Genomic DNA, 21,421 nt, shown 5'->3' with positions numbered 1-21,421 from the left:
GCCTCAGAAGAACGGCCCAAGACGGGGAAGCAGAGTTCGGGAAAGACGCCAGGAGCTTCGTCGAAAGAGACTTCTATGTGGACGACGGATTAAAATCAGTTCCCACCGAAGATGAAGCCGTAGATCTACTCAAGAGGACACAAAAGATGTTAGCAAAGGCCAACTTAAGGTTGCACAAAATAGCTTCCAACAGTGCCACAGTGATGAAGGCGTTCCACGCAGATGATCAAGCACCAGATCTCAAGAATTTGGATCTGGGGACCGACACGCCTCCCATACAGCGGAGCCTGGGGATAAGCTGGAATCTTAAAACAGACACCTTTACGTTCCAGGTAGCCATCGAAGAAAAACCCTTCACACGTCGCGGAGTCCTGTCCACCGTTAACAGTCTCTACGACCCGCTAGGATTCGTGGCTCCTGTCACTATACAAGGGAAGTCCCTCCTCAGAGAAATGTCCTTCGAAAAACAAGAATGGGACACCCCACTACCTCCAGAAAAACGGAAAGAGTGGGAAACGTGGAAACACTCCTTGAAGGCCCTCGAGCAACTTCAAATCCCACGCCCCTATTCAGCTATATCTCTCACCGCCGCACACATCAAAGAGCTTTGCGTGTTCTCAGATGCCTCCACCAAAGCTATAGCAGCGGTGGCCTACCTAAAAACCACGGACGTGGATGGAAGTTGCCACATCAGGTTCATCCTTGGCAAAGCTAAGCTGGCGCCACAACCTGACCATACTATACCCAGACTCGAGCTGTGTGGTGCAGTGCTAGCAGTAGAACTGGCGGAGCTTATCGAGAATGAGATGGACAGCAAACCAGATGCCGTCAAACTCTACACAGATAGCAAGGTGGTACTGGGCTACATCTACAATAAGAAAAGGAGATTCTATGTATACGTAGCTAACCGCGTAGAAAGAATCAGGAAGTCAACCCAACCAGAACAATGGCACCACGTGCCCACAGAGCAAAATCCCGCAGATCACGCCACCAGATCAGTACCCGCATCTCAACTGCAGAATACGTCGTGGCTCACAGGACCAATGTTTCTTGCGCAGCCTGCGGAAACGCTACCAACCCCAGTTGACGATTTTGAACTCGTGGATCCCGAAAAGGATACGGAGATAAGGCCCCCACAAGTATCTGTGGTACTCACCAATGTATCGCACAAAAACGCATTCGGATCACATCGATTCCAACGCTTCTCAAAGTGGACGGCCCTTCTGCGAACAGTAGCCCATCTCGGGCATATAGCCTCCTCCTTCCGCCAGACACCAGACGGTAAAACTACCGGTTGCCACGGCTGGCACATCTGCAAAGAGCTGCGCACCGTAGAGGAAATTACAAAGGCTAAGGAAACTGTTCTGAGTCATGTTCAAAGGGAAACATATGCGGAAGAGATCAATTGCATTCGCGGAAAGAAGAGTGTTAACAAAAACAGTCCACTTTGGAAGTTGAATCCCTTCATCGACAACGACGGCCTCATGAGAGTAGGAGGCCGCCTCAATAAGTCCCAACTGAGCAGGGAGGAAAGCAACCCTCTTATCATCCCTGGCCGGCATCACATCGCAACTTTGTTGGTGCGCCACTACCACGAACAAGTCATGCATCAGGGACGACACTTCACCGAAGGCGCCATTAGGGCGGCGGGCATTTGGGTCGTTGGCATGAAAAGGTGCGTGGCCAGTAATCTCCACAAATGTGTTAGGTGCCGAATGCTGAGAGGCAAAAGCCAAGACCAAAGGATGGCGGATCTACCTGTCGACAGACTTAATACAGAACCCCCCTTTACCTATGTAGGACTTGATGTATTTGGGCCCTGGATGGTCATCTCGCGTAGAACTAGGGGCGGACTAGCAAACAGCAAACGTTGGGCGGTACTCTTCACCTGCATGAGCACACGAGCTATACACATCGAGGTTATAGAATCTATGGATGCTTCAAGCTTCATAAATGCCCTCAGAAGGTTCTTTGCCGTCAGAGGACCAGTTAAACAAATACGCTCGGATTGTGGCACCAATTTCGTTGGAGCATGCAAGGAATTACAAATGGACACTAAAGACAATAGAAACAATAGTATCCAAAGATACCTGCGCGACCAAGAGTGCACGTGGACATTCAACCCCCCTCACTCCTCTCACATGGGCGGAGCATGGGAACGCATGATCGGAGTGGTTCGGCGTATCTTGGATTCTATAATGCTAAAAACCGATCTGACTCGACTCACTCACGAAGTGCTAACCACATTCATGGCCGAAATATCAGCAATAGTCAATGCTAGACCCTTGATCCCAGTGTCAACAGATCCAGAATCGCCAAGTATTCTGACACCAGCAATGCTGTTAACCCAGAAAGTAGGGAACATCTCCACACCAGTCGAAAACTTCCATTCTAAGGATATGCACAAACGACAGTGGAGACAGGTGCAGTACTTGGCCAACACATTTTGGGACCGCTGGAGACGCGAGTATCTGGTGACACTTCAAGAACGCCACAAATGGCAAACAGTAAAACCAGATATCCAAGTGGGGGATGTGGTCTTGTTGAAAGATAAACAGGTGGCAAGAAATGAATGGCCCATGGGACTTATAATAAGAACTATCCCAAGCGAAGACGAAAGGGTTCGCAAAGTGGAAGTACGAGTGGCCCAGAATGGGATCGTTAAAACCTTCCTAAGACCCATTACAGAGACTATCCTTCTAATGCCCAAATCGGACTGTGATGGGGAAAAACTGGTTACCAGTGCCGTGGACTTTTAAGAGACATTGTGGTGCGTCAAGCTAACCAAGAGCTGTGCACCCACCTGGCTTCCCTTACTGGAAGGCCTGGCCAAAGGACTTTGATGCCAGTGGTACCAGCCGGTATCACATTGCTATGGAAATATGGACCTTTGCAGTATATTGTTATGTTGTATGTATTGCACATATGTTCCACATAGCTTGCCATATAGTGGTATCTACAGATACCAGACGGGGAGTGTTATGGAACAAGAGCCACATTTCTGACTCACCCCCCTCTCTCCTTTGCAGTTTCTGCCTGTCAGATTTTATTCCCAGCTGCATGGAGTCTGCAGACACATACTGTGCCTGCGTGGCTTGCTACAATGTTGCACTCCTTGCCTGCGAGCATGACATCAGTGAGCTGCTACAGCAGTCTCTGAGATCCTCACCAGAATGGGCTAGTCTGCCCCCCCTCCTGTTTGTTCAGACATGGTCTGCCCCTAGACTTTTCCTTTGCCCACACCGCACCTCACTTCCTTTTCAACCCTGGAGACAGTGAGTAAAGAACCTTTCTCTGTTTATAACCCTTGGTGAGGCCATCTCTTTTTACCGGTTTCTAACTAATAATCACCACTACACTCCATCCACAAGTATCTGTACCCTGCTACCTTTTCCCAATAAAGTGGAGGAAATATTACAGGACTTGGAGTGATTTAAAAGGGAACTGTGTTAATGCTATCGGGAGCCATTCATACCAACGTGCCCTGGCTTCAGAATAGAGTATCTCCACAGTACTTGGGTACAGGGGCACCAGTGTCCCAGTGTCCAGCCCACAATTGTCACTCCCATCCCAAGTGTGTGTGACAGCACTGCCCACAGTAGATGTGTTATCGTAGGTACACTTGTTGTGATGGGATACCTGTCAGGTGCTCCAGCACCCGGTACCATCAACTGATGAAAGGGAGTCCATCCGGTCCCACGCCGTAGCCGTCAGCGTCCGCCTCCACATGGGGTGGCCTCCTGCTGGAGTGCCCAACCATGAAGATAGTCTCTTTGTCTTGCGGTGGTTGTCTGGTCCCAGACCACAGGCCGCAAATACTGTACGGCATCTTGCTGTGTCCCTGACACTATACCACTACAGAGACAGTGTCCCTATCTGATGGGCCTGTCCCTGTAGCACCCACAAACTTATGGGGGAGTCAGGGCCTAGCTGGGGCCTGAAGGGGAGCATTGCATGCTCTGGAGAGAGTATTTACATTTTCTGACCCATTTTGCTACATATTTCTGTGTGTTAAGGGCATGTTTTTTTCTATAATAAACGGACCTGAGATCCTGGCAGATATATTAATTTACATATTTTGCATAACTTGGTGGAAGTATATTATTTATTTATTTATAACGTGTTTTACCAGGAAGTAATACATTGAGAGTTAACTCTCGTTTTCAAGTATGACCTAGGCATAGAGTTATGATGACAAATACATGATTTCAAATATATAGTTACATTAAGTGAACAGAGTTATACATGATATACAAGACATTGCATGTACAGTTAAGGGGTTAATATCAACTCATTGAAATTAACTTGCGGGGGAGAAAGGTGAGTTGGCTAGAGCAGCCGTGTGTATTAACCATGGTTGCATATCTAAGTCACGTGCTCACTTGTGTGCTGTTAGTGACAAATGGTAGATGGGGATGGATTTAGGGGAGATGTTGTTCATTTGAGGGACCTTTGTGAAGTTGAAAAGTTGGCCAGTTTGCGAACTGTGTATTAACCCAGCAGCTGAGCTTGCATGTCCTGACCTGCGTGACTGGTTAATTTCAAGTGCTTGTTGTATTAAGTGTGCAGTTAAAACTAGAAGGAAAGGGAAGTGCTGTGTATACTTGCAGGGGTGGCTGAATTTGGGGAGTGTGCAGTGGGTTAATTTATTTTCAAAGTGTGTGGTAAATAAAAGCCTGTAGGAGAGAAAAGGAAAGAATTTTTTTTCTTCTCCTGCCTGAGCCCACAGTGGGTGTGGTTGGCTGATTGGTAAACTAGCACACCTGGTGGGTGTCCCTATTTAAACAGAGGTTGCTCACAAATCCTGAGCTTGTGTGTCCTGATCTGTGTGACTGGTTGACTTCAAGTGCTGGTTGTATTAAGTGTGCAGTTAAAACTAGAAGCAATTTGAACAAGGAAGGGGTTAAACAAGGTATAGTATATTGAAGTACAGTTTATTGTTAGTACTTATAAACTTCAGAATTGCTATAATGAGCAGGATTTGCACACGTATGTGCACTTGGAGCAGCTGTTCCAAGGAGCATACCGTTGTGAGAAGTGTGAGCAGGTGGTCTCTTTAGAGTCAGATTGCTGATCTGAAGACGAAACTTGCAATATTGAGGGACATTGACTATCTTGAAAGGGGTTTAGTGCTCACTGAGCAGCTCCTTGCTTCGACTAGTGGTGCAGATGGTGGCACTGTGACGGTGAAGGGGTTAACCAGGTTCACTAATAAAGGTTCAGCCCACTTGGTTACCCCTGATCCATGTGTTGGGGTCCCAGAGTGCCAGCTCTTGGACACAGATGTCCTAAATGCATTACTGTGACTGTGTGCAAATTATGTGACATTAAAGATTTATTTGTGTTTTGCCTTTCCTGGGGTGCTGGGACCGGGAGATTTCTAGGCTGTAAATTTCAGGGGGGGGGGGGGGGGGGAGGTTTGCCGGGGAAAGTCTTTGCAGAATGTATCTATGTATCGGGGTTCCAGAGTTATGGGATACCCCAGGAGTTGGAACCAGGAATCGAGTGAGATTCTTGGATGCAGCCAAGCACATTGCTCCGGGCAAAGTCTGACTCTGAAAACGCTATTACGACTCTGCAGGATCTTCCATACAAGGTAAACGGGCATGAAGGGGTTAATGTATACCTGCAATCATACACAGGGTCCCTAGTATAAAGAGTGGTCCCTAGTATAAGGAGAGGTGCCCAGATATATGACCAGGTACCCTGAACCTGGTATAGGGGTTCAGGGGGTGCTCCAGCTAAGTGATAAACCTGAGAGTGATTTTGTGTGTGAAAAAGTTTTTATAAGTTATTTCTAAAGTGTGCCAAGTATGAGGCTACTGAGTGTAGGCAGCATATACTCTCACTCCATCCCTGACACCAGAACAGGGACTTACTGTAGTGCCGACGAGTATTCTAAAACATATCTAGGGCAATCACCAACAAGACCCAGGTACATGCTGGGTACATGCTGGGCACATGCTGCAGCATTTCAGTGACATTTCTGCAGACAGACTAATGGCCCATCGGATTAACAGCGGGGGTCCCTGGCAGTCCCATTCAAACTGAATGGGACTGGCAGGGGCCCCTGGTGTTAATCTGATGGGCCATTAGTCTCTGCAGAAATGTCACTGAAATGTTTGCAGCATGTACCCAGCATGTACCTGGATCTTGTTGGTGATAGCCCCAGATTTTCCAGGCAAGTTTAAGGCAAGTTTTAGAATACTCGTCGGCGCGCCTGTATATATTTTTATCACATAGAATACAGGACACAGTATATTTTATTAAAGAGTTATATTTAATAGGTATATGTACTGATAACCTGCGAATGAACTGTGGGATTTCCAAGTCATGGATTCCAAGAGACCAGATGGCTACCAAGCTTGGTGCCTATGGGTCTGTGCTGAGTCCTGACTTGAAAGCCTCAGAGATGCCAAGGTGTTAGAACAGGAGGGGTACTGCAGTTCTGCCTGAGTACCCGCATCCTGGGCTACCACAGGGCTATCCGGCCACCATTTGCCAGAGCCCAGACTCTGTGGAACCTGGACAGCGGCTGAGCTCAGTATGCAAAGAGGCAGAGGTGCCAGGTTGGCGCATGCCCCTTTACAGAATGAGAAAAGGTGCCCACCCGGCTTTACAATACCGGCAAATCTGTGATTGGCTGGCAGGGAAATTCCCACGCTCTGATATGCTGTAGAGCACGGCTGCACAACATACGGCCCGCTGGCCTCTCTGTGCGGCCCGCTATGACTCCGGCCGGGCGCCTGTTAATTAATTAAATAAATAATAATAAAAAAAAAAGTTAAATGCTGACATGTGAGGGGGGTGGGCTGCTGACATGTGAGGGGGGTGGGCTGCTGACATGTGAGGGGGGGGTGGGCTTCTGACATGTGAGGGGGGGTGGGCTGCTGACACGTGAGGGGGGTGGGCTGCTGACACGTGAGGGGGGGTGGGCTGCTGACACGTGAGGGGGGGGTGGGCTGCTGACACGTGAGGGGGGGTGGGCTGCTGACATGTGAGGGGGGGTGGGCTGCTGACATGTGAGGGGGGGTGGGCTGCTGACATGTACAGTATGGGGGGCTGCTGACATGTGAGGTGCAGGGGGGGAAGTGATGTGAGGTGCAGGGGGAGAGAGAGTGATGTGAGTTGCAGGGGGGGAGAGAGTGTCATATTGAGGGGAGGGGGAAAGAGTGTCATTGAGGGGAGGGGGAGAGTGTGTCATATTGAGGGGAGGGGGAGAGTGTGTCATATTGAGGGGAGGGAGAGAGAGTGTCATATTGAGGGGAGGGAGAGAGAGAGTGTCATATTGAGGGGAGGGTGAGAGTGTCATATTGAGGGGAGTGGGAGAGTGTGTCATATTGAGGGGAGGGGGAGAGTGTCATATTGAGGGGAGGGAGAGAGAGAGTGTCATATTGAGGGGAGGGAGAGAGTAAGTAGTAGTGGGGATCTGTGGGAGATATGAGGATGATGATGATGATGAGAGGTGCTGGAGGAGAGATGATGATGATGATGATTTAACCCGTGCGGCCCAAATTTTTTTTCCTTGGAGCAGTTCGGCCCTTCTCAGTTTACGAGTTGGGCAGGCCTGCTGTAGAGGTTTGTGAATGGGACTCTGAAACCCATAAGAAACCTTGCAGACAATGAGGAGCGCAGATTCCAAGCGCCAAACCAACAGCGGCAAATTCAAAGATGCTCTGTACTGAATAGACGCGAGTCGGCTTCAAAGATTTTGACTCAAGAATTCTTCTAAGTCCCACTTCTGAAGAACGTAGCAGCCGCGTCTGGCATTGCATGTCGAAATCAGTTCCAGGACTTTTGTGAGTACCTCCCGGTCATTGGAAAGGTCTCCTACAGAGGTCATTTTGGTGAATTTCGTTTAAAGTATAGATTTATTTGTTAGCCTTGTTCCCATTAAGTGTGTTAACCCTGTAAATTGTGTTACATTGTGTGTATGTCTTTTCTTGAAATAAATTACAATTTATTTTACCTCCTTGCTTAGCTCAATCAATGATTCCGGTATAAAAACGTGTTGATAAACCTGGTCTCCCGTGACAGGCGCTGTTAGTGAGGAGCAGGTATGTAGCTGGGAAACAGTTAGAAGGGGAAACAGGGGCAACAAGGAGAGACAGGCCAGTTCTGAGCTGACCCATCCCAATAGATTTGTCATGTTGAGCCTCATTTATTTGCTGTGGATATTTATATCCCATTGAGTAATTACTCACCCATTTGTTTACCACAGTGAGTGCTAGATATAGGAACTTTTTCGGGTTCTTTTGGGACCCACCCTGTGGCATGGCTAAGAAAGTGGTGCAGGAAGGAGGGTTTTGGGTTTTTAGAGCACTGAGACTCCTTTTCTGAGAGGTGCCATTTAATTTCTAGAGACGGATTGCACCTCAATGAAGAGGGATCTTCTGTGCTAGGGGGGAGAATGTTAAAAAGGTTGGGGGAGATTTTAAACTAGGATGGAGGGGGGAGGGGAATGAAACAGATAATGAACTAAATAGAATAGAAGAGGAAATAAGGGCTTATGGCGGTAGTAAGGGGGCAAGTGCGAGTTTGACAAGCAGTGAGACACCCAAAGTAAATACAGATAATACTAGAAAACTTCTAAAGACTAAACCAAGTTGGCGCAGAAAGGAAGGAGCAGATAAGATAATAGTACAGGCGGAAAAAAAACTTAAATGCATGCTTGCTAATGCAAGAAGCCTGACAGATAAATTGGGGGAGATTGAATTAATAGCTGCAAGGGAGCAGTATGATATCATTGGCATTACTGAAACATGGTGGGGTGCAACTCATGACTGAGCAGTTCATTTAGAGGATTATTCCCTTATTCTGAAGAATCGAGCAAATAGAAGAGGAGGTGGAGTATGTTTATATGTTAAACCGAATCTAAAACCTATTATAAGGGATGATGTCTATGAAGGGAATGATGAAAATGTAGAGACTTTGTGGATAGAAATTAGCAGTGGAGGTAAAAGTATAAACCACCAAATATCTGTGAGATTGAGGAAGCTAAAATACTTTTGCAAATGGAGAAGGCCTCAAAACTAGCTCATGTTTGCATAATGGGTGATTTTAATTATCCAGGCATAGACTGGGGCAATGAGATTAGCATTAAAACAAAAGGAAACAGGTTTTTGGGGGTGCTTAAAGACATATATGACCCAAATTATTGAGGAACCAAGCAGGAGAGGGACTATACTGGATTTGGTAATATCAAACAATGTAGAAGTAATAGCAAATATTCAAGTCCTGGAACATTTGGGTAACAGTGATCATAGCATGGTCTCATTTGAAATAAATTATCAAAAAACAGATTACTGGGGTTAAACAAAGACTAAATTTTAGAAAGGCAGATTTTAATAAACTAAGGAGTAATCTACAAGTAATACATTGGGATGATGCTTTTGCAGGGAAAAAATTAGAAGATAAATGGTCAGTCTTTAAAACATTGTTAGAAAAGCACACTTAACAGTGTATACCCTTGGGTAATAAGTATAAAAGAAATAAGTCAAAACCAATGTGGCTAAATAAACAGGTAGGGGAGGAAATGGAAAAGAAGAGGAAGGCGTTTAGATTCTTTAAGTCAGAAGGGACGGAGACATCGTATCAGAATTATAAGGAATGTAACAAAAATGGTAAAAGTGCAATCAAATTAGTAAAAATGGATAATGAAAAAAGGATTGCAATAGAAAGTAAGATCAACCCTAAAATGTTCTTTAAGTACCTTAATAACAAAAAAAATAGAAAAGAAAATATAGGACCCTTTCAGTGTGAGATGGACAGTCAGCTTATTGGAGATAAGGGGAAAGCAGAGGTATTAAACAAATTCTTTGCCTTTGTCCTTACCAGGGAAGAATCAATTTCAATTGTAGTGCCGCAGGAGGAAGCAACAACCTCCATATTAATGAACCATTGGTTAACTGAGGAAGAAGTTCACAAGCGGCTTGAAAAAATTAAAGTAAATAAGGCACCTGGCCCCGATGATATACATCCAAGAGTTCACAAGGAGTTAAGTTCAGTAATAGCCAAACCATTACATTTAATATTCAAGAACTCCATTTCCACAGGCTCAGTATCACAAGATTTGCATAAAGCAGGTGTGGTGTCTATATTTAAAAAGGGAGCTAGATCACAACCGGGGAATTACAGACCTGTAAGCCTGACTTCAATAGTGGGGAAACTACTTGAAGGTTTGATATGGGATAATATTCAAGAATACCAAATGGAAAACAAAATTATTAGTAATAGTCAGCATGGATTTATGAAGGATAGATCATGCCAAACTAACCTTATTTGTTTCTTAGAGGAGGTAAGTAGGAATTTAGACCAGGGTAATGCAGTTGATGTGGTCTACTTAGATTTTGCAAAGGCTTTTGATACGGTTCCACATAAGAGGTTGGTGTACAAAATAAAGCAAATTGGACTCAGTAAAAATATATGCACCTGGATTGAAAACTGGTTGAAGTATAGACAAGAAGGTTGTCATAAATGGAACCTTTTCAGGTTGGGCTAAGGTGGTGTGTGGAGTACCTCAGGGATCGGTACTGGGACCTCTGCTTTTTAACATGTTTATTAATGAACTTGAGGTTGGCATTCGAGAGCAAAGCCTCCATCTTTGCTGAAGATACTAAATTGTGTAAGGTAGTAGAATCAGAGTAGGATGTCATTTCTCTCCATAAGGACTTGGAGAGACAGGAAACTTGGACAGGTAAATGTCAGATGAGGCTTAATACAGATACATGTAAGGTTATGCATTTGGGAAGCAAGAACAAACAGGCGACATACAAATTAAATGGGGATAAATTGGGGGAATCCTTGATGGAGAATGATTTAGGAGTGCTTGTAGACAGCAGGCTTAGCAATAGAGCCAAAGTCATACAGTAGCTGTAAAGGGAAACAAGATCTTATGTTGCATTAAACGGGCAATGGGTGGAAGGGAAGTAAACATAATTATGCCCCTTTACAAAACATTAGTAAGACCACACCTTGAATATGGAGTACAATTTCGGGCACCACTCCTTAGAAAAGACATTCTGGAACAGGGAGTGTTACATTTATAAATCCAAACTACACTTGAACCACATTGCAATTCTGTTACACAGCTCAGTGCTCGCAGTTGGTGGGTATGGTCTAGGGCAGGGGTGCGCAAACTATGCGCACTGCGCCTCCTCTGCCTGATCCCCTGGTGCTCACGCCCCCCTACCATGCCTCCTGGTGTGCGGTCATGTGACGTCATGCCATGACTCCGCGTCATCATTTGACGCCACCGGGCCATGTGACATCATGTTACATGGTCCCATGGCGTCATTTGACGCTGCATTGCCATGGCGACGTGTCACACAGCTGGCTGAATCAAGGTAAGTGGAGTGTTGCAGGGGCCTCACGCGATCCCCCAGCATTAAATTAAATGCCTTGGGGAAGAGCGCAGGGCCTCTGCAACCATCCGTGCCCCCCCCAGACAAATCTCACGCACCCCCCAGTTTGCGCACCGCTGGTCTAGGGCAGGAGTTGACAATTATTTTGGCTGGGGGCCAGTTCACGAACTTTGGTAAGCTTTGTGGGCCACACACTTGTGTAAGTCCCCTACATACTCTTCTTCTCACCTAGAAGTCTAGGTGAGGGTTGCCAGGTGGCTTCTCCAAAAATACTGGACACAATGATGAAAGGTGCAACGCACTCGACACACACCTCCCTCTCCGCTCCATGCTGTTTCCTCCTCTCCTTGGCCCAACCCCCAGGCTCCTGACACCTCCTCCTGATTGGCTGCTCCTGGGTAATGCAGCAAATCAGGGTGGAGGACCCTGCCCAGCCCCCTAGCAATAGCCCTGCTCTCTCCCTGCTCGGGAAAATCCTGAGGCCCCCCAAGCCGGTGAGGTCACTATGTCCAGAAATGTAATACCTGTATACACATACCAGTGTCCAAATACAGGACAGTCCAGTTCAATACTAGATACCTGGCAACCCTACCTGCATCTCTCCTACATGCCCCCCCCCCCCCAAACTCTCTTCACTCTCCCACTCCTTTCTCTCTCTGCCTCCTTTCACTCTCTCCCATCCCCCAATCTCTCACGCTCCCCCTTCTTCTCTTTTAATCCTCCCCCCATCTCTCACTCCTTTCCATCCACCCTTCTCCCCCTCCCTTCTCACTCCTCCATACCACCCTCTCCCCCACAGGGCCCTACCTGTGGTATGGGTCCTTACGCGGCAGCGGAGGGAGCTCACCCAAGTGGTCCTAAAACGAAAGGTAAGTCCCTACCTGTGGACGGCCGTATATAATAATTTGATGAGCCAGATGTGACACCCCAGTCATATTTTGCCCACCCCAGGTCTAGGAGGCAAATTATAAGTGACAAATGTGAATTAAAATGAGGGGCACAATGAGCTTGACTTGAGATATCTGCAATAAATCCTATTTATAATCCTTATTTCCACATGTAATCAAACTCAATGTTTGGTAATATTATTGACCCAATATAGTGGCACAAGCACAACTGATCTCCAGGACTTGGCTCTGCCCCTACCAAAATGGCGGAAATCCACCTCTGCGTAAGTGCTTTTTCCATACCAAGATGGCGGCCACGGGCTTCCTCCCCTCACTAACATGGCACCCTCGTTCACACCTCCACCAATATGGCGGCCCCCACGAAAGCGGAAGTGCCGTACAGCCGCTGTTCTGCATATCTGTGATGGCAGACGAGCGATTACGGCGAGAGCTGAAGGCTCTTGGGTACTCACCTGGACCTATTACAGACAGCACCCGTGGGGTCCTGGAGAAGAAGCTACAGCGGCTGAAGAGAGAGACCGGGTTGAAACGCAGGGGCCACAAGAGCAGGCTCAGAGACGACGACGACGACGAGGAGGAAGAAGAAGAGGAGGCGGCGGAAGAAGAGCAGGGGGGTTCTTGGGAGCAGAAAAGGAGCTGGCCCACAGGAGATGTCTGGGACCCCCGGAGGGCAGGAATTGACAGAGGATCACACGGGGTTGAGAGAAATGTGTCCCCTGTGGGAGAGGGTATTGGCCTCTGGTCTAAGGGGAGCTCCCTTGGAGGGGAGGAGTGGGGGACACATAGGAAGTCGCCCCTGGAAGACAAAGTAGAAGTTAATAGTTTCCCCCAAAGAAGAATGGTGGCTCATGAGGTACACAATAGTGCTCCCCGGAGAGAGACTTACCTGGCAGAGGAGGGGTGGGCGAAACAGAGAAATGTGGGTGAAGTAGGTAGAGATTTGTGGGGGACACTAGGGCAGACAACCAGAGGCAACAGTTTGAGCTTTACTCAGGACAGCAGTAGTCCCCAACTGAGCTTGCCTATTAACAGGGACCCTTTGCGAAGCCGGTCCTTATATGGGCAGGAAGAGCGTGTCCCCCCTAAAATTTGGCCACATGGTGAAAGGGATTGCAGTAACTTTGGCCCCCTGAGACAAGAAAGAAGTGGTCCCCGAGCTAGCTGGCAGAAGAGCTGGGCCCTTGAATATTATCTGTCGCGCCTCCTGTGGGGTCTGTCAGTGCTGCTGTTCATCTTCTTCATTGGGATCCTCACAGTCAAGAGCGGGATTCTGAGCACGGAGCAAGAAAGCAACCGTAAGAGCCATAAGACACTCAGGAGCTGGGGTACTGCAGTAACATGTTACAGAGGAGATAAGGCTCTCATGAGCCGGGTAACTGCAAGAATGTATGTATGTCTTTATTTGTATAGCGCCATTAATGTACATGGCGCTTCACAGCAGTAATAGTTACAATCATATAAATAATAAGATATAAATACAATAAAGACATACAATACAACACAATAAATAGCACAAATGGAAGAAGTGCTTTCAACTTAAAAGTAACATTTAGAATAAGGAGTCCCTGCTCCGAAGAGCTTACAATCTTAAAGAAGAGTTTACTGGGGCAATAGAGCACTCAGGAACTGGGGTACTGCAGTGGGATGTTACAGGTGCAATATGTTACTTGAGGACTTGCGTTACTGCAGTGAGATTACAGGGGCGATACGGCACTCAGAAGCTAGGTAACTTTCTCTCTTCTTTTTGTAGTTAAACAGCTGCCTTCTGACTGTAAAGGACGAACAGACCCGGTGAGAATCCTATATTTAGTAGGGACATCACTTCTGCATGATCTGGGGTCTTTCAGGGTCACATATATCCCTATGATATGTGATCGCTTTATGGGGTCTCTCAGGGTCACACACATTGCTGTAATGTAGGATTAGTATAATACTTTTATGGGATCCCTTGGGATCACCTAAATTCCTATGATGTGGGATTTGTTTATACGATCTTTATTAGATCTCCGAAGGTAGATTAATCCTTATGAGATTAGTTTATGGAATGTATCAGGTTTGCACATATCTCAATGATGTGGAATTATTTAGTAGGATTTCTTGGGGCCACACGCAGAATGGGTTTGGGGGTTTTGCTGGTTTCCCATAACCCTGTTTGTTTTTTACCCCAGTTCTGCAAAGCTAAACACAAGAAAATCACCTTAGAAATCCTGTCTGAACTGTATGAGTTTCTGTCGCTGGAGGCCGGTGAGTGTCTGAACTATTAGATTTTCAGCTCTGCTGCTGCTCTTCTCTATTGTCTGAACCATTACATTGTCGGCACTACTGCTCCTCTCTGTGTATTGTCTGTTTTTAGATTGCCAGCTCCTCAGGTCACCTCTCTCTCCCTCCCCATGTTAGGTAGGTTTGACTGTGGTAACCCTGCTGGTCTGAGCAGTAAGTGCATCCCCATCAGCACAGCAATGGAGCATGTGACAGTGAGTATCAGTACTGACCTTCATCGCCTCTGTGACATCCTGTTTGACCTGCTCTTTGACCCCTCCGTCTCTCTCTCCCCCCCACCTCCACTTTTCTCTTTTTTTTTTTTTTTTTTTTGTCCTCATAGAATGTCAGTGGTCACCCACCTGATAAATTTGATGCTGCTCTGGAGTGGGTGCTGAGCAGTGACGAGCATTTGGGGATATGGTGAGTGACACACAGTGACTTACAGAAGGGAGCAATGGGACATGGAGTCTGTCACTCTACCCACTTGGTGACAAAGACCGAAGTGGGCTATGGGACATGGCTGTCCCTCCCATAGCAAGGTGAAACAGTAACACAGAAAGTGGGGAGCTATGGGACACAAAGTCTGTCCATTTCCCTGCAGTGTGACAATGACACAGATAAAAGTGAGCCATGGAGCATGGAGTCTGTCCCTCCACCTGCAGGATGACACAGACAGAAGGGAGCCATGACCCTGGGAGTATGTCTCCCTCTCCTCACCCTCCCCCTTCCTCTTCGGGGTGACAGAATGGAGAGAGCTTTCAGACTTGCAAGTTGACACAGTGATACAGACAGAATGGACCTATTGATCATAGAGTCTGTTCCTCCGACGTCAGGCTGACACAGGGACCGAGGGGAACCATGGAGTTTGTCCTTCCCCCTGCAGGGTGACCAGAGTGACAGACAGAAGGGAGCTATTCGCGATCGAGTCTGTCCCTCCCCCTGCAGCTATGGGACATGAAGTCTGTCTATCCCCATAGGGTGAGACAGAGGGGACTTATGAAACCTGGGGGCCTGTTCCTCCACAGGGTGACACAACAAGAACAAGGCAGAATGGACCTATGGGACATGGTGTGTGCGCCTCCCGTCGCAGGATGACCACAGACAGAATAGTGCTACAGTTGATGCGTTATTGCATTAATACGTCAATGTACAAAAAACACATAAAAAGACATGATGGGGCACGTCAATTTTTTCAAATGGCTCTGCATGAAATCTTTGTTACATGACGCGCCATCTTTCCCACAGAGCATTGCGTTAACAGGTGCATTAAGGTTGGCTGCATCTGTATGGGGCATAGTCTGTCCCTTCTATTGCAGGGTGATACTGACACAAACAGAAGGCAGCTATGGGACATGGAGTCTGTCCATCTGCCTGCAGGGTGACAGTGACGCAGACCGAAGGGACATGTGACATGGAATCTGTCCCCCCCACTACAGTGACACCGACAGAAGGCAGCAAGGGGACGTGTAGTCAGTGCCTTCACCCGCAGGGTGACAGTGACACGTGCCTGCTTTCTCTCGTTGGCAGGGTGAGGGGGGAGGACCCAGCGGGGACCGTCACTTCAAGACACGGCGCGTCCTGCGTAGAATCTTCCCGTCCGCGACTTGGGATCGGCTGCCGAGTGAAGAATGCGTTCTACATAGCCCTTACCAATCTCTTCCTCGCTGTCCTGGGTGAGACCCTATAACTGCCCCACAACCGTAACGCCCTTCTGACAGCAAATGGGTTACAATATTCACCGATATATCCCCTATACAATATAGCCCCAGTCCTTATTGAGATCCCATTTACTTCTCTAATAGCGCGGTCCCTATAGAAATCCCCTATACAACTTCTCTTTACTTATCCTATAGCCCCTGTTCCTAAAGAAATCACATTTACTTCCTGATTTTATAGTGACTATATAGGGGGTATTTAAACTCCTTTTTGTTGTCGGAGGGGCCAGCAAGATTTTCTTTTCTTTATGGCCTGTTGGGTTTATGATTTTAAAGTGACTGTCCCCCGTACCCCCAGGTCTCCTCCTCCTTTGGTTAGTCCTGGTTATCCTAAGGTATCATTGGCGGTGTTTGGAGGAAGAAGAGAAGATGATGTATGGGATGGTGGAGAGAATCATTGGTACATAACAAGTATATAATCTCTTGGGTTGGTGAGGGGGATAAGGGACTAGTGGTGAGATGAACGAGGGGGATAAAGGACTGGGGTGTGGTGAACAAGGGAGCTGGTGAGGGGGATAAGGGACTAGTGGTGAGATGAACGAGGGGGATAAAGGGCTGGGGTGTGGTGAACAAGGGAGCTGGTGAGGGGATAAGGGGCTAGGGGAATGCTGAACGAGGGGATGGTGGGAGGAAGGAGGGCAAGGGGCAGGGAAATGGTGAGGTGGGTGCGAGGAAGGAGGCAATGAGAGGATATAGAAGGGAAGGAGATGTGGGTGATAGTGAGTTGATAGAGAAAAGTTTAGTGGGGGAAGGTGAGGCTGAAAAAGGAACAAGAGTATTTTATAAATCTTTCTCTCTTAAGATCTGGTGAGAAATCACTATAAGGACTATCGGCTGGCAAAAGCGCAGCACCCGTTTCTGGGCATCGTACATGTGAGAGACTCGATCATACCCCCACAGGACAGGTGAGGACAGAAGCAGTGCCAGCCTCCCCCTTCATTAAAAACACTGCTGCACCATGACTTGTCCACCCACCCAGAGGCAGTGCAAGTCTCCCTTTCACACACACCCGTGCACTACTACTTACACCCTGACGTATACACAGTACAAGAACAGTGTGGGTTGTGGCAGTGCCAGCCTCCCCCTCAGATACACAACTACACCATGACCTGTATGAACAGAACAGGTATAGCATGGATAGGCGTAGTACCAGCCACACACCACCAGGATGTGCATGCAGATTCCAGGCACTGCACAGACAGCCGCCTTGCCAGCCTCCCCCTCTCGCACACTTATCCACCATGATGTACACACAGCAAAGGTAGCAGCAGTGCGAGCCTCTGCCTCACGTACACACTACTACTCCATGACGTGTAACATCGTACCGGTATAGCGTAGACCATAGCAGTGCCAGCCTTCCCCTCTCGCACACAGTTACCCCATGACATGTATAGACAAGTACAGCTGGGGCAGTGCCAGCCTTCCCCTCACACTACTACACCATGACATGTATATAAAACACAAGCAGTGGCAGTGTCAGCCTCCTCCTCACAAACACTTCTACATCATGACCTCTATACATAGCACAAGTACAGTGTCGGCAGTGCCACCCCCCCCCCCCCCCTTACACACTACTACATCATTGCATGTATGGACTGCTGTAGTGCCAGCAACACGCACTAGAACGGACCCCTTTCACATACTGCAGTACCATGACATGTATACACAGCCCATGTACAGCACGGGTAGCAGTGACACATATATATGATATATGATGTGAGATATATCATATATATATCTCATATCATATATCTCCTATATAAATATTACTTGTGAGCATACTCACATGTCTTAGACAGGTCTGCAACCCTGCTTTTCGCCATTATCACCTAGTATACAGTGCTTTTCACTGCAGCAAGGGATTCTGCGAAATGACATGCAAATGAGCACACATTGATACCTTTTGTCTCAAGTCCATTATTTCATGGAGCCCTTAAGCCAATGCTCACTGTTTTAAACACAGCTTGTAAACATACTGTAGCCTGGGATGAGATGCAAAGCCAGTGAACCCACTCACAGACAGGCTGTTTTGACCTTTTTGGGTCTCATCAGTGTGAGGTTGGTTCTACTGGCTTTGTAATTTGAGACACTGGGTAGGTCTTCACCACACATTATTTAGGTTATGGTGGGTGAAAAGGTGACTTAAACCCTCCACCGTATAGCATATAAAAATATTACTTGTGAGCACATTCACGTTTTCACATGTCTTAGTCAAATTGCAGAGCCAGTACAACCAACCTCACACTGATGAGACCCAACATTTCGAACAGTGGGTTCACTGGCTTTGCATCTCATCCCAGGCTATGTTTAAAACCGCGAGCATTGGCTTAAGGGCTCCATGTAATAATGGACTTGAGACAAAAATGTATCACTGTGCTCATTTGCATGTAATTTCCCAGAATGCCTTGCTTCAGTGTAAGCAGTATGTCCAAGACATGCAAATGTGCTCACAAGTATTTTTATATGGTGGAGGGTTTTCAGTCGCCTTTTCACCCACCATAACCTAATATTTTTTATATATATATATAATATATATATTCACGCGCCCACATTGACCCCATCTCCCCCCCCCCCCCCCCCCCACTACACCATGGTCACTGGTACAGTGTGGTCAGTGTCCGTGCCAGCCACCCTCTCTCACAAACACTTCTACACCATGACGTGTATACAGGACCGCAGCAGTGCCAGCCTCCCTCTCTCACACGGTGCTCTCCCCACAGGAAGCGTCTACGGAAAGTATGGGATCGTGCAGTGCAGTTTCTAGAGAGCAATGAGTCACGAATTCGTACAGAGTCCCAACGCGTGGCCGGAGAGGATCTAACAGTGTGGCGATGGACACAATCACGGGGCGAGCTCATCTGAGAGAGGGCACTTAAGGGGGGGGGGGGGAGAGAAGCCCCCCCGCCCCACAGAACGCTGGAGCAGTGATTGGATGAGTGGAGAAGATGGCATTATTCATGGCCTGCAACACACTACACCAGCATTGTCTCTACATTGCCACTACACCTGCAACACACTACACCAGCATTGTCGTGCTCTGCTGCATTGTGTTGTTCTGCAAGGTGTTGCAGACACCTCTGGTGGGGAAGGGATAAATAGAATAGACATGTTTGTGGGGTGGGGTGGGGGCTTGGTGTTTGGAGGAGAAATGATGAGACGACAGTCTGTGTCCAGGAGATATATATACCATTGAATATACTAGTCACTGCGCAGCACACGTGTGTGTGTGTGTGTGTGTGTATACACACACAAACGCATACATACATACATGCACTTATGCACATTCAGGTCATGTTCATGTATACACACACACACACACATATATATATATATATAATCTGTCTTAATAAAGGTTGAAACAATATACTGTATAATATTGGAGTGCTGGACTTATCAGAGTGTGTGTATGTGTGTATGTATATACACACACAGTGTTTCCTTGCTGCAGGGGGTGTGGGTCTTGCTGTATATTTTAGAATATTGTCATTCAATTAAATATTATAAAGCGGCTCTTCCCTACCTTTTTATTGGGGTTTTTGTTTAGTGTATAGAAAACGGGGGGTCTTTAGAACAGGAGCACGTTAATATCGGCTCCAGGGACTCCCTGCTTCCATAGATACTTACCGGGAAAGCTACCACCGTTACCGTCCCTTCCATGGCAAGCCACAAATCCGGCGTTTCTTCCTATTTACTGGCTTCACGCACGGGATGTAAACCTCCATGACGAACCGACGGCTGCTTCCTCGATAAGTTTCTGGTGCAGGGGGTGAAATGGGTGCGTCATGGGAGACCAGGACAATTACACCAGGGATCGGTGCACTAGACAGAGCTGCAGAGTTGAGCAAAAGTGAATTTATTGGTACAAAAAAGTACATAAGACCCACACAAACGCATCCAACTGGGGAACAACCTAGAGCCCATGGTGTGGGGACCTCCGTCCAGAACTTTACCACGATACGCGTTAACAACTTACGCCACTGTCCTCGATGGTAGGGGCAGCACTGTCTTAGTTTTAAATTCCCCGCCATCGCTTCCCTCCAAACTCCTCCGCAAATCTTCAGAGCACCCTTGGATGACTTCAGATATATTAAGGATCCAATTCGGTTCTGAGTATTCCACAAGTCTCTGGAACCTAAGCCAGGTTCCTACTGATATATCCCTCGGGTCTCTATCCACGAACATAGAGGACGGAGGCCCAATCAATCACAGCGCAGATTGTCTTCGGAGTCCAATCAGCGAGAGCTTGCCTGCTTTGGACCACCTCCCTCTGACCGTCCACCTCCCTCGACACCGACGCAGCCCGATGACGACACGTCAGACGTCGGAAGGGGCGGACTCCATGCAGGCATAGAAGCAGGGTGAGTAGCAGGGTATACATATGTTTTATTCACTCAGTAGTGTAGCCCTTACCTTGTAAAAGGCAGTATTGTATTGCTGAAACGTCGGATACTTTGCACATTTAAATCATTTTGCTTAAGCCCATGTGCCTGCTTTATTCTTGCTCCTGAAGTGCTGGAACCAGGCTACAGAATATATCAGCCCAATGTGGGCACAGTACACAGATACTGGATTGGTACAAGAAACTGTACATACATAATACATTTTATTATTGACAGGTAGGGGTTCTGGCAGGCTAACCTTTATTTAGAAAGAGCTGAATCTACCCCTACCGTCACACCTCCCCCTTAAGTGGAGAGCTCTGGGGTAGCAACCCCAGCGAGTTGGTCCCCAAGATTGACGCTCAAATGTCGGAGCTTGGACGTCCCCACATCATCCTTCCAGGACAATCCATCTGCATTGCCGTGCTCGCTCCACTCCTTGTGTTTTACGTTCAAGTCATACTGCAAAGATACGCCCTTTCCTCTGTTCCTCTACTACTAAAACTAAAGCAGGCCCTCATTCTCTCTCGTCTCGACTATTGTAACCTACTATCCGGCCTTCCTGTCTCCCTACAATCTATCCTAAACACTGCTGCTGGAATCACTTTACTATCTCCTAAATCTCTCAGCATCTCTGCTGCTGAAATCCCTCTCCTGGCTTCCAGTTAAACTCTGTATCACTTACAAAATTCTCCCCACTTTTAATGCTATACATTCTTCTGCCCCTCCTTACATCTCAGCCCTAGTTTCTCGATATACATCTGCCTGACTCTTGCGTTTTACTCAAGGGTGTG

General features: G+C 47.3%; 1 protein-coding gene across 1 annotated transcript; it reads left to right on the top strand.

Annotated features, from left to right (window-relative positions):
• Positions 1-12,620: 12,620 nt before the first annotated feature.
• On the top strand, positions 12,621-19,753 carry LEMD2 (LEM domain nuclear envelope protein 2). The gene is made up of 9 exons (XM_075614029.1): positions 12,621-13,566; positions 14,022-14,062; positions 14,440-14,515; positions 14,669-14,745; positions 14,874-14,953; positions 16,061-16,206; positions 16,547-16,648; positions 17,051-17,153; positions 18,969-19,753. The coding sequence occupies exons 1-9, from the start codon at positions 12,675-12,677 to the stop codon at positions 19,108-19,110; spliced, it is 1,659 nt and encodes a 552-aa protein (XP_075470144.1). The 5' UTR covers positions 12,621-12,674; the 3' UTR covers positions 19,111-19,753.
• Positions 19,754-21,421: the final 1,668 nt, after the last annotated feature.

This window comes from Ascaphus truei, chromosome 9 (assembly GCF_040206685.1).
Source record: "Ascaphus truei isolate aAscTru1 chromosome 9, aAscTru1.hap1, whole genome shotgun sequence".
Taxonomy (NCBI): domain Eukaryota; kingdom Metazoa; phylum Chordata; class Amphibia; order Anura; family Ascaphidae; genus Ascaphus; species Ascaphus truei.
Note: the sequence above shows the minus strand (reverse complement) of the source record. Positions and strands in the feature narration are given on the sequence as shown.